This window comes from Gymnodraco acuticeps, unplaced genomic scaffold (genome assembly GCF_902827175.1).
Source record: "Gymnodraco acuticeps unplaced genomic scaffold, fGymAcu1.1, whole genome shotgun sequence".
Classification (NCBI taxonomy): Eukaryota; Metazoa; Chordata; class Actinopteri; order Perciformes; family Bathydraconidae; genus Gymnodraco; species Gymnodraco acuticeps.
Window position 1 is genome coordinate 1,753,356 of NW_022991187.1, and position 13,479 is coordinate 1,766,834.

At 38.7% G+C, this 13,479-nt stretch overlaps 1 protein-coding gene across 3 annotated transcripts; it reads right to left on the reverse strand.

Moving 5' to 3' along the window:
• Positions 1–1,335: 1,335 nt before the first annotated feature.
• got1l1 (glutamic-oxaloacetic transaminase 1 like 1) lies at positions 1,336–9,746 on the reverse strand. 3 transcript variants are annotated; one of them, XM_034238426.1, is made up of 8 exons: positions 9,415–9,746; positions 8,188–8,369; positions 6,885–7,008; positions 5,589–5,806; positions 4,849–4,999; positions 4,270–4,435; positions 3,330–3,472; positions 1,336–2,111 (listed from the first exon to the last, which is right to left on the reverse strand). In XM_034238426.1, the coding sequence occupies exons 1-8, from the start codon at positions 9,596–9,598 to the stop codon at positions 1,972–1,974; spliced, it is 1,308 nt and encodes a 435-aa protein (XP_034094317.1). In that variant the 5' UTR covers positions 9,599–9,746; the 3' UTR covers positions 1,336–1,971. The 3 variants fall into 3 exon arrangements, 2 of the variants coding, with proteins under 2 accessions (XP_034094317.1, XP_034094318.1); XR_004571285.1 differs by having other exon boundaries at positions 1,985–2,111; positions 5,537–5,806; XM_034238427.1 differs by lacking the exon at positions 8,188–8,369.
• Between the last annotated feature and the right edge of the window lie 3,733 nt (positions 9,747–13,479).

Consider the following 13,479-nt stretch of genomic DNA (forward strand, 5'->3'; position numbering starts at 1 on the left):
TCCTTTTTGAAGCTGTTTTTTTAGACCGTTGTAGCCCGTTCGCAGCTGTCGGCCACCGTAACAACAAGAGGTTAGTTTCCATGGTTATATTTGGGTTAAAGCAATCCCTTTAATCACGTATATTGCCGTGGATGCATGTCAGCAGCGTATTCCTAACTTGAGACCTGCGAGTGAGTATCTGCAGCTACATGATGCAAAGTGCAGCACACAGCTTCTAATGGCTCAGACTGTGTGATGGTGGATGTTGATTATCCTTGTTGTTCACCCAAGGTCCCTGAAATGAAAAGAGCGAGAACACTGCCTCCATTACCTTGTGTAAACCTGTTTCTCAGAACTGAACCGCATCCAGCGACTATAGTGGCATATCTCTCCAATGAAAGGAGGTATACAGTTAGTTATATACAAATCTGCACACAGAGGTGCATGGTAGAGAAGAGGTTACTCATTCATGTTTTCAGATGAACTGTCATTTAAAAAAAAAAAATCCTAATTGAAAAGAAATGTTACTGAAAACATGATTGTAATCTACTGCAAATACGACTCTATTCAAAATGAAAGGTTACAATAAATGTGTTTTTTAATAAAATAATTTAAATAAGTAGGCTTCTTGTTTCATCGTGTTTTTGCCACACGATGGTAGTTCTTAATAGAGCAGTCAGGTTGAATAAAATATAGGTCGGTATATGTGATATATCTACATGCGTCACACTGACCTATTTGAGAAGGATCAGGTACTAAACTTTTATTGTCATTACACAGTACAGGTACTATGTAACAAAATGGTTTCTCTGCATTTGACCCATCCTAGTGTTAGGAGGCTGCCATTATGAGCAGTGTAGGGAACGGTGCCTTGCCAAGCCAAGTCCCAATGGACTTTGCCACCCCCGCCCAAGGCTCGATGAATAAACATGTTTACACAAGAACACACAAGCAAGAACACAAGAAGCAAAGATATTTATTAGATTTGTATATCAAGGTTTTTTGCTCCGTCGTAGAATTGATGACTGTGTACGCAGTGTGTTTCAATATATTTGAGATGTATTTTTCTGACGTTTACAGCAACGAAAGGGAACTTGTGAAGCTGGAGAGAAAACATTTGAGACATTTGTCTTGCTGTGAGCAACAAGTTGTTCAAGGCCTATTCCCTATTGGGCACGGATAAGCTCTGGATTCACCTTATATTAGATTGTGCTGGTGAGTCTGGGTCCTGGTGGCCCAGAGAACACAAAGACATTCAAAACAGGAAACAACACAAAACAAAACTCAAGTGAACTCAGTTTTATTTAAAATGACACACATCCATTCATGACATTAACATATACAGTACACGTCAATTATATAGGTAAAGGGAGAGTTTGACATTACAGTACATGCACTTATTTGCTTGAAAAGATCTCTCTAATGTTTGTCTTTTTTCTTTAATTGGCATAAAAACAAAGATGTAAAAATGTCAATTTGTGTTTTTTCCCCTTGTAACTTCACAAAAAGATGTTTCTATATTTATTTTTTTGTAAGAATTAAACAAATTAGATCCAAGATAATAGTTCTAAACCAAGCTAACAACGTAAGTGTAGTTAAACTGCTGGCTTTAGACACTGCACCTTATACAGACTCTCCAGCTAAAGTAACAACATTTAAAAAATGAAGTTTACATCACTGCTGTTATTTTCTTTTATCTATATGGCTGACCTAATCAATACATACATTACAGGACACATGAACACATCTTATACTCGGGTCTTCTCCCCAGAAGGGGTTACACTGTCTGTTACAATTACTAAAGATTGCACCTTTCTCATAAGAAGTCGGGGACACTCTGCAATAGCCAGACCTGAAACTGTGATCATAGTCATCTTGAAAGAGAGCTTTTCAAAATGACCCATGGATTAGATCGATCTAGATGAGAGCTGCAGTCGGGACGGGAAAGCCCCTTTGACTCTGATTGTAGAGCTTGATTCAAAAGCCACATGGTCAGAGTGAAGTGGTCAGGGCCCGATGGATGGACTCGGCTATATAATCCAAGTTACGCCCGTTGATTGCGCTCACATTGAGACAGCCGCTGGGGAGCAGGTACACATGTCTCCTCTGGGACAGAAACTCTACCTGATCCTCTGTATGAGGGAAGAAACAGGAGACATGTTGGTAAAGCACATCATTATCTTTGATTAAAGCTTTTTTTGTTTCATTGTAAAATAAATGAGATTATAACGCAGTGTCCACGCGGTGGCGTGCGTTGAAGCTTGCCGGCAGGCATGTCTGAAACTCGACCAACAACCAATCACATGAATCTCCCGCCCCGGACTCACAAGCACGCGGTTTGATTGGCTAGAGCTTCCATCGAAGCTTCAAAAGTTGAACATTGCTCAACTTTTGAAGCGAGCAACGCGAAGCGACGGAACCACAATGCAGTTCGGCAAAGCGTGACGTCACCCCATTCAAAGTGAATGGGCAGAAGCGTTGAAGCTTCAACGCACGCCGCTGTGTGGACGGGCCGAAAGAAAAATAGTTAGGATCTAACCAGAAGTGCAAAAGATGCAGTAAAATGAAGAGTAATGTATAGTAAAAAAAATGTTGGGTTCAAAATCTCACTTTATTTATTTATTTGCATTTTAAGAAAATATTCATAAAGCATACATAACAAAATAAACACAACTAGGTACATAGATTAACTACATAACAGATGACAAGTACGAAAATAAATGATAAGATAATAGTAATAATAATATTACAAACAAAAGAATGGATAGACTGTTAATACTCAGGTATTTATTAATTATATTGTTCTATATTTGACCCATCTTTCCCACCTTTCCTCAAAGATATGCATTTGGTTTCTAATTCTCATAGTTGTTTTCTGCATTACATTCATTTCGACTGATTTCCTTGCTTTTTCATTTTGTTTTTTCCTAAATGAGGCAATGTACTGTAAAGGTATAAACATATGACAGATCTAAAAAAGCTCCGGTATTAATGGGTATTACAACTATAAATTGAATTCACTAGAGAGCTGCTATACATGTAGACAGTATAATATACTGTAGAGATTATAGACTAAATAAATATGAATACGCTATACGGTATATATACACTCTATATATTTTGGGCAGTTTTTAGTTTTTTGAAGGCAGCTTTTGGCACCGGGTAAATAGGTTAATGTTTCATACACAGGGCAAGAAAAGCTGTTGTTCATTCCATTCTGGGATTTTCAGAAAGAGAATAAAGCACAAACCATATTCCTGCCTCGACATCTGGTGTAATCCCTGTGTTCGATTTCTGAAAACTGCAGAATGTCTGCCATGTGTCCACCAACAGTGCAGTCTGCTACTCACCATTCAATCCGGTGTTACAGTAGAGTCCGCTCTGTTGAGTCAGACGGTCCCAACAGCCTGGAGCTCCCAGAAGCCTCAGCCTTTCTCTCAACAGCTCTCTGATCAGCATACATCGCTCCACAATGTGCTTCACTTCTTCCTTCCTGGGAAACAGAAAACATTGACAGCATTTGGAAAATAATATCTGAAGTGTATAGTTGAAATATCTGCATAACATGATAGATCCAGTAAGCTACACTTTGTACATTAAGGTTAATAAAACACTGCAAGTTCGATTGTATGAAGCTTTGCAGGCTTGTAGGCAGTGTTGGCATGTAACTATGTGAATTAATTAAAGCACAATGATGAGGTATTTGTACTTTACATGAGTATTATCGTTTTACACAAAGGGAAATATTGTACTTTTTACTTTACTATATACATTTATTTTACATTTTAGTTACCAGTTACTTTACAAATCAAGATGTTTGCATAAAAAACACAGGCGTTCATAAAATATAAGATTTAGTTGTATAATTTACCAAGCCAACAGTTAATACAAGAACAGCTTAGTTGATTAATCTAGCCAATTAAGAGATAATTAATGGGCATTTATAGACATTTAGTTAATTTCCAATTGTATTTTGAATTATTTTGTTGTTATTCTGTTTGCTATTTTAATTTATGTTAGTGTAGATTTTTGTTTAAATTGGTTAGATTTAATATTTGAACTTCATCTTGCTGATTTGACCCACTTACTTTAACTTAAGTACCATTTCCAATGCAGTAATTTTACTTGTGACAGAGTGTTTTTATAGTGTGGCATTATTACTTGCACCACTGTCTGTAGGAATGACGGAGAAAGTCCAGCCATCTCTGTAGACATCTACTGATACAGCAGCAATGTGGCTGCGCAGGTAACATTCTTTAAATACTTTATTTTAATTGGAGCGCGACTCACCATTCAACAACATGTGCTGGGTTACTGAGCACTGTGGCCACAATATTTGCTCCTCCTGCGGACGGCTGTGCCCACAGTGACTTGACTATTGTGGCAGCTTGAGACTGCACAGATAACAGGAGGGAGTTCTGCTTCAACACGCACAGCAGGTGACCGACAGCCTCGCCTGGAGAAGACAAGGAGAAGATGACTCTGATGCGAGGGAAACACTTTGTTCCAACAATAATGATGTTATGTTATACTCATTTTCTCTGTTACTGGAATTGGAAATAAAGTGGAAGTGGGACACTTTTGAAATAGAAGATAACAAAATGCTTTAAAGTCTGCGCAAATGAAATAGGACAAACAGAAACAAGCAGAAAGCGTCACTTTGACTCCATAGGTAATATAAGCATTTTCTGGCATGGGTAAGACACATTAAAAGGGGTCCTTTTATGCTTATTGGGTTGTCCCTTTCCTGTAGTATGTTATAAAGGTTTGTGTGCATGTACATGGTCTTCAAAGGCTGAAATCCCAAAGTTCCCAGAGGGAGTTTCTCTCCCACGCTATACAGTCATACTCTTAACATGACTTACTCACCATATAGTCCGAAGCAGTGGGAGAAGGACTGAGCACAGAGCAGCTCCATCCCCTGCGAGGCGCAGTAATGAACAGGCCAGGCCGCCCGCTCCACATTTCCATAGCAGAGCGCCTGAGGAGGCAGCAAGAGGAACGGAAAAAGCCTGCGCCTCTATTTAAAGATTGACAAGACAGCAAATAATGATTTAAGTAGGAGAGAAAAGCCACTTGTCGGATCATTTTAGTTCTTTGTTAAAGAAAAGGCGGGCAGGGAAGATAGTGGCCGACCCCTGCCACCCTGGACACAAACTGTTCACCCCCCTCCCCCCTGGCAGGAGGCTGTGCTCCATCAGGACCAAAACCTCTCGCCACCTGAACAGTTTCTTCCCCTCCCCTACCGGCCTCTTAAACAAGGCCCGGCCCCCCCACTGACACAACGTAGACTCTATATGCATTACATTAATGCACACAATGTTCAAATACTGCTTACTGCATATATTCTTATTTCATATTTTATATTCTATAACTCAATTCCATTTCGCTGTAAATTACTGCTGTATTTTATTGCTTTTTAACTATATGTTATTACAATGTCCTTAAAGATTTGTTGTTTTATATTAGATTTGTTGTTTTATATGGAGATTCTTTGTTTTATATTTTATGTATGCACCATGACATCAAGTCAAATTCCTCGTATGTGTGAACCTACCTGGTAATAAACCCGTTTCTGATTCTGATTCTGAAGTGGACAAGTCAGTTACCATGATGAGTTCTGTAATCACAGCCCATTGATTGTGAGAGAGGTCTGCTCCGGTGGGATAGTGTGCAGACGCTGACAGAACAACAACGCTTCGCTCCGGAGCCTTCTCCAGATCCTCCAGCAGCTTATCCAAGCAAACGCCCCGCTGCTGGTCATCCCAGTAATAATACTCCCGGATATCTTGGATCCCCGCTGCCTGGAAGATACCAGCCAAAGAGTCTGCAGGAGGATCAGGAACAAGCATTATATTAGACACCTAAAGCAGTACGAACTCCTCAAGATCAATGCTGCTTTGAACTGTGGGTAATCTGTAGCTACCCCTGATGTTGTGAATCATTTGGTATCAGTTCATATGAAGACCTAAGCTACACTGCATGATAAGATCATAGTGAATTATAATGCTTTCGGCTCCCCTTTTAACACGCACTGCTTTCTGATGCACTTTTTCAATAGTCATAAAACATTATGTGATTTAAAAGTGTCTTTTTGTTGCTAGAAACTAGTTCTAACCTATATATTGACTGAAGGGGCTTATTGTACATTATGAATACCTTTAAGTCCATGTTGCATGCTCCATCATAACATTTCCTCATTTGTGTTAAGTGCAATGTATTTTCAGATGTGTAAAAGAATATATGCTGCATGATAAGTGATTATTAACAGATACTAGGTATCATATGCCCCCTCAGCCAACCTCTACTTTATCACCGGTCCATAAAACATTATAATTCATCATCAAGCTGAATGTGAGTTTATGAGGAAGTTTTTCCTTGTACGATGTGAGGGTCTAAGGACAGAGGGTATTGTCATACTGATATTCTGTACAAACTGTGAAGTCCACTGAGACAAATGTAATATTTGTGATATTGGGCTATATAAATAAACATTGATTAATTGATTGATTGATTGATTGATTGATTGATTGATTGATTGATTGATTGATTGATTGATTGATTGATTGAGTGAATGTGGAGGATTATAAATACATTTTAATTTACTTTGAATGCCCTAATGTGATACCATTTATTTATTTTGAAAGTAATTTGATTATGCATTCTTTGAAGCTCCAGTCTGAGCTGCATTGGTAATGTCAAAACTGCTTTACCTACCATATGTCACAGTAATGCACATTGTTATGGATACAGCCAACGAAATACAATGCAATCACCATACCAGAATTATTAGCTACATTGTGTTATTTCTGTCTCAAGAGCTTAATCTAATGTGCAGCAGAATTTAAAGCCAACACAACATTTGGTTGTATCTTAAAATGCTGTTAAGAAGAAGTTAAAATTACCGTCACAGGGGGAAGAGAGGTATACTGGCCCACACCAAGCGGCACAGTGATCGTACCAATTTCTCAAGAGTTCAGCCCCAAGTCGCACAGCAGCGGTGAAACCAGGAGTCTGAACACCTAACACCTGCAACACAATCATAAAACACCCAGAGTTAAGTTAATATCATCACTGATGGAAAACATGATAGAGTTTTTAGTTTTATCCCTGAGTAGAGCACACATTTTTGATATAATATGTTGGTTTCTTCTTTTTTATGTTTATATCCTTCTGTTGTGTGACATGATATACTTGTGAGGGAAATTACCGAAGCAATTGGGAGTCAGGACTCAGAGAGACACGAGGAGAGCTGGAGCTTTGATGGCAAACACTGACGGTTTATCTGGAGCTTCGGCCGGAGAATTCACAAGACATGTCACGGGCCACGAACTGACCACAGGATAGAGATGCCACAATCAATTCTGAAGAACCCTCCTGTAGTTCTAGGTCTTAACTAGTTCAGAGTGTAATAATCAACATTCTTCAATAGATAGACTAAACAGCTGAGGACACTGAATCACAGTTGTTGTTGCTTATCACTCGGGGTCATCTACACCCAGAGAAGGATGTGTGCAGGTGTCCCACAACAATAACTATCTCTGACAGAGAGTTGCCCGGTCATAAACTGGTAACAACAACAACTTGCTAGGGCAGCCCCTCCTTATGGGAGATAACGGCTGCTCATGGTTGGTCAGCTGCGTCAGAGGGCAAAAGGTAAACATGTAGGGCGATGTTATTCCCTGACAATACTTACATATTGATATTTATCTTATATTTATTTGGTTGTATATATTTATTTATTGCCATGGCATTTGATGTTGAGCTTATCCAAAAGTAACAGAGAGTAATCAGGTTACATTCATAGTATTATGTGATACCTAGATAAGTTACTGATTACATCTCTTTTTACCAGGTAACTATTAATTGTGTCCGAGTACATTTTTAAAAGTAACCCTCCCAACCATGATAGTGATTTATGCTGAAGATAGACGTGAATGTATTTTATTATTTTTATTTGATTTATTATGTTATTTATTTGTATTTGTATTAATATGTTGTCTGTGACCATGACCTAATTAGGGGTAGGGGATGGGTATTTTTCTTTCCTTTAACAGACACATTCTTCTGTCCTTCAGAAGACGTGAATCATTCAGTGCTGATTGATAGGATAAGGTAAATGCTACTGCTTGATTTTCAGAGTACTGTGCAAACTGAGGTGTAATTATATAACTTATCTCCAATCAGTATAAATATAGCTGAGATTACCCGTTCTTCCACTATAGCCCGAGAGCTTTTCCCTAAAGCAACCTCTGTGGCTCGCCTGGTGAACTCTGTTAGGCCGAGGGGAGACGGATACTCCGGGCGAGTGGTGGGATCAGCGCTTAGCTGTTGCTTTATTCTTCTAACAAGACGCAGTTCAAAGGTCTTTCCATCCTCGCTGTAATACTCTGCAAAAGACAGTTATAGGAATATTGTCATCCAACCAAACACTGTATTCAAACTGTCAAACATCATTTTGGAAAAGAAAAGTTACAACCAACACATCTGTGATTAAGACTCTCAAGCCCACGCAACATTTGAATTAGGACACACTGTGCTTTTTAGTTTTAATGTAGTATGTGTAATGTCATCTAACAAACAAGCTTTTTAGTTTGAATAATGTCATCTACTGTAGAACAAACAAGCGGCAACATTCAGGTGAACAGTGTAAACCAAAGTGGTAAAGTAAATATTCTCTGACAATAGGCTTAGAAATTGTGGCTGATATTTTTCTGTGTGTGTCTAGTTAAAGATTATTATTTAGCCATTAACAAAGTAATAAAGTTAAAAGATGGTGGATTGCAGGGCGTAATGTCTGTAAACCTCCAGATCGAGTCAGTAATTCAATGAAGTATTTAAAAGTAAATAGACAACAGGTGTCAGCAGTTAAAGTGTTATGCTCTGATCATTGAAAGCTGATGGAGCCACGTGATTATTATTATCTTTTCCATTAAACATATTCTACATACATTAACATGCAAACAATATATTATGCAACATTTATGTTTGCAAAATGAATGGCAATTGAAGGGGGATTCATATAATATTATAGATACAAATATATCAATAGGCTACAATGTTATTTCTTAATCTCTAGACATAGAAGACAATCTGCAACCAGGTGAATGATGTTCACATATTAATATTATAATCTAGATATTTTTTCCCGGATGTTGTTCTATCCAACAAAATGTAGTGGAGTAGAAATATAAAGCAGCATGAAATGGAAATACTCAAGTAAAGTACAGGTCCTTCAGAATTGTACAGCACAGTAGAGTACTTGAGTACATTTACTTAGTTACTTCCCACCTCTATTCGTTACCTGTGTTGCATTGTAAACCTGTCCTTGTGTTTTTATTATTGTGTCAATAAAGTTTTCACAAAAAATAAGATTTCAAGTTTAAAACAAGATATTAAACCGAGCTAAATTAATGTGTATACGAGCAAACTCACCTCTCCCTGCCAGGTAAGCCTTCCCGGGGTTTGTGTCTTTCTTAAAGGCGGACAGAAGTCTTTTCTCGGGACTTCCTGCCGCGGTGTGAACATTGGTAAACACAGAGAGATGACCACCTGCGTCGCCATTTTGCTTCACCTCTGTTTCGTTAAGTTTGCTGTCCGGTCGCTTCATCTTCTTCATCCCAGTGAGGCAAAGCAGCCCTTTTGTTTGGCCACTGTTGCCAGGATACTGCACGTAGTTGGATACCGTTACCGCGGCAACGGTGATGGGTGAGTTTATCAGTCTAATTCGGTGAGTTTACTTTCGCCATCACAGCGAGCTTTCTTCAAATAGGCCTACAGTAGAAAGCCTGTCTAGACATGAAAGGATCAGTTTAGGTGAAGGCGAGGACAGAAATCCCAAATGTGTTACACTGAGCCTCTGACAATAAATCAGCTCTGACACTGACAATAAAGCAGCTCAAAGAGGGCCCTCTTCATTAGGGTGTGTGTTGGAGGTTCTACAAAAGGCCTGCTGAAGCCTCACTAAATGAAAGAAGAACCAATGACGTGGACAGCAAGTCAAGAGTCATTTAATTTAATTTAACTAGAGTGTTGCTGGAACAATGTGGCCTCGAGTCCATTAGCTTTTTTAAGGAACCCCTAATTAAACCCTCGTTTTATACTGTGTGCAGTAGAGTGTTCCCTGTCTGTGTTTTACCATTACCTTTTTTTAAACATGAAAGCATACAACTATTTAAGCATACATCAACACAACAAACATGCCATTAACATTAGGGACAACAGTCATAGGACATATAATCAAGAGGTCCAGATTAGCATATATATTTTTCTATATGTTCTTGCAAGGATTTCTCGCTTTAATGGGTTTCAGTGACCCTGGTGGACAGTAACTCGAGTAATGTACTTCTATTTTGAAGTACATGAAACTTGAATATTTCCATTTAATGCAACTTTATACTGTTCTTTTTCTTCTCTACTATATTTATTAAACAGCTTTAGCTACTTTTAGGAAAATGAAAATGAAACCAGTGGACAACTCAAAAGAGTCCAATTATTTAAAGATTTGACAAAAAAGTCAATCAGAACTTTGTTTGTCTCCAACAGTAAGATCCTATACTTGATGCAACAATATTATTTAAAATGGTCATATATAATTATATACGTATCACACATATAGAGGCTATCTTCTGCAGAATGACTACTTTGACTTTTTATACTTTAAGTACATGTTGCTGATAATATTTAATACTACTTTTACTTTAGAAAGATTTTGAATGAAGGACTTTTACTTGTAATGGACTGGAGTATATTTTGACAATCTGAATACTTCTTCCACCACTGCTCATAAACAAGGTATTGGTGCAAAGCAGAGATTTTGAGGACATTTTAGTGATCAGGCTTGCATCTAGAATGTGGAATTATATTTCCTTTAAATATGAGTAATATTCAGCATGCAGATCACACTTTCTAACTCAGATTCCTATACAAAAAATATATATCTAGCTTCTGCTTCTCTTCCTAGGGATGAAGAAGAAGCACTGAACCTCACAGTTAATGCAAACCAAAATCAAAGTCATCATCTTCTATTATATGTAAGAAGTTCCATAGTGCACTTTATGCAGCTGGTAATCACACATTAATGCACTAGATGGCAGTAGATGGCCAAATTGGCTTGTTAGGCAATTAGCTGAACAGGAGTCATTAAAGCACGTGTCAAACTCAAGGCCCGGGGGCCAAATCAGGCCCGTGGTGGATTTAATTTCGGCCCGCAGGATAATTTCTAATTACTATTAGATCTGGCCCGCCGGTATATTGCACGCACACCTTCACTCAATCCTGAGGGTCTCCTCCGCTCAGAGCCTGAGCCCAAACATTGATGAACTTTCACCCAGGATGCGATGCCAAGTATCTGCTTGAACTAGCATCACAGAGCAAACTGAGTTTAATGGATGTTTCCTTCTGCACTTTGTTTCTTGAGACAACAGGGAGTGTTTGTTTTGTTCTTTGAGGGGAATTGTTTTGTTGAAGCTGTTGTTGGCCTGTGGAAAAATGTAACCATAAGAAATGACTCCGGAAAAGCTGCAGATAGAGCCATAAGAAATGAATGCAACTGATTATTTAATGTTGTTTTTATAGGCAATAATTTAAGCTTTGTTAGTTCCAGGTTTAATATGTGCAATAAGTTCATTTCAATAAGTTTTGCAATAAACATTGAACCAGTCCGGGCCTCGACTAGTACCCATTTTTTTATTTTGGCCCACTGTGTATTTCAGTTTGACAACCCTGCTCTAAAGTAATTGAAGAAACACACTTTTTCTTAGAGTGCCTTCACTACTGTGTAATTTCTCAGAGTATACTTTCAGAGAATCAGCTAGAGCAACTCAAACCTTTCTACCCTGCACGGCCAGTCGTGCTTATTGTCAGCTTATTATTTGAAACAGTATAGTATAACATTCACAGCACGACACAAGCCTTTCCTCCTCTTCCTGGCTTGACGTGTCCACAGAAAACCCATCACAACTCTACATGCACCTGATCAGCGGTACTGTGAGGAATATAAAGATTTGAGAGAGGTCTTCTTCAAAGAAAATAAAGAATATGTATCCTGTGTTTATCCATCTCCCCTATCCTCAGAAACTGCCAACTCTATGAGGGGAAAGTCAGCGGGCAGTATTATCTGCAAAAAAACACAAACAGACAAACAGTTGTAGTTTAATGTTTCTAAGGGATTATCAGTGCATTTACCACTGCTGCAATAATTGTTATTTCATGCATTATTAGGCATTTTTGTATATTTATTGCGTATCATCTGTCATAATATGAATCACTTTCCCTACTGTTATATTGGTTTGTTATAATGCATTCATTCATAAAGCTTACAGACATGCAGGCAGATATAACATGAACCTTTTCAAAATGCATTGAAAAAAAGTCCACAATTTATTTTTAAAAAGGAAAGTAAACCAATTTTTGAAATGATTGAGACATTTGTTGTGACAGCTGTCGGCAGAATTTTTTTTATTTTTGTTATTTCAGTGATGTATATTTTCCTTTCCTTTTTGAACATCAGTGCATTTTATTCTGAGGCAGCGACAACACCATTGACCTCCCATTCGATTTTCTTTCCCTGTGTTCCTCCCATCGCGCTGTATTTTGGCAGCAGTTGAAATATCTGTGTGATGTCAGGTTATCTGTGTTTGCCCAGCTGTCCATTACAGTCAAACAACAAAATGGGTACAGAAACACAGGTACAAAGGGAACAGCAATTCAATCAGGAGAGACAGTTTTGATGTAAGAATACATATTTATTGCCAGAAATACACAATGAATGTAATGGAGTTTTGGCGATTAGGCCTCGTTGTGCGGGAGTATCATTCGGGAGGGTAGAACCGATCCGATGAAACCCCCCGTGGTCTAGACACTGGTGGTGGTGAATGATAGGGTCGGTCTGAAGAGGAGTGGCTTAGCTTGACCCTGGATTCAGAGGGACCGGAGGTGAAAAGGGGTGGAGGAGGGTTGCGTCGAGTCACCTGAAATGACAGCTGTCAGAGGGGAGAGCAGATTTTAAAGGTTTAGCAGAGCGCTGTGATAGTTAGAGCAAAGTGATTAAGCTGGGGAGTGACGCCCCCGATCACTTATTGAGAGGAGAGAGAGTAGTAAAATAGTAAATGACGAGTAAAGACGGTCTTCATAGTTGAACTTGCGCTGAGCTTCATAAGTCCAAAACATACAGATTCTATCAGAGAAAGACTCATGGGTTATTATGGCTATTAAACTGTAATATCAGGATGCTATTATTACATTGAGCAGTGAGAAAGAGGATGCCATGGCGGGGAATGTACGCTCGACCCATTGGCATGTGCCCCAGTCATGCCACCATATTACCGGGAAGAAACTACAACACTTAATCTAATTAAGGGGATTTTGACTCAATTAGATGAAATGGTCCTAACTGGTGAGCTTTGAAGTCTTAGTTTAGGGTTAATGGACTCCGCTTTTTGGCTCAGATGCCCGACCAGTTCTGGAAGTGTCTGTCTGGCCTGAAGAAAAATCTGTTGT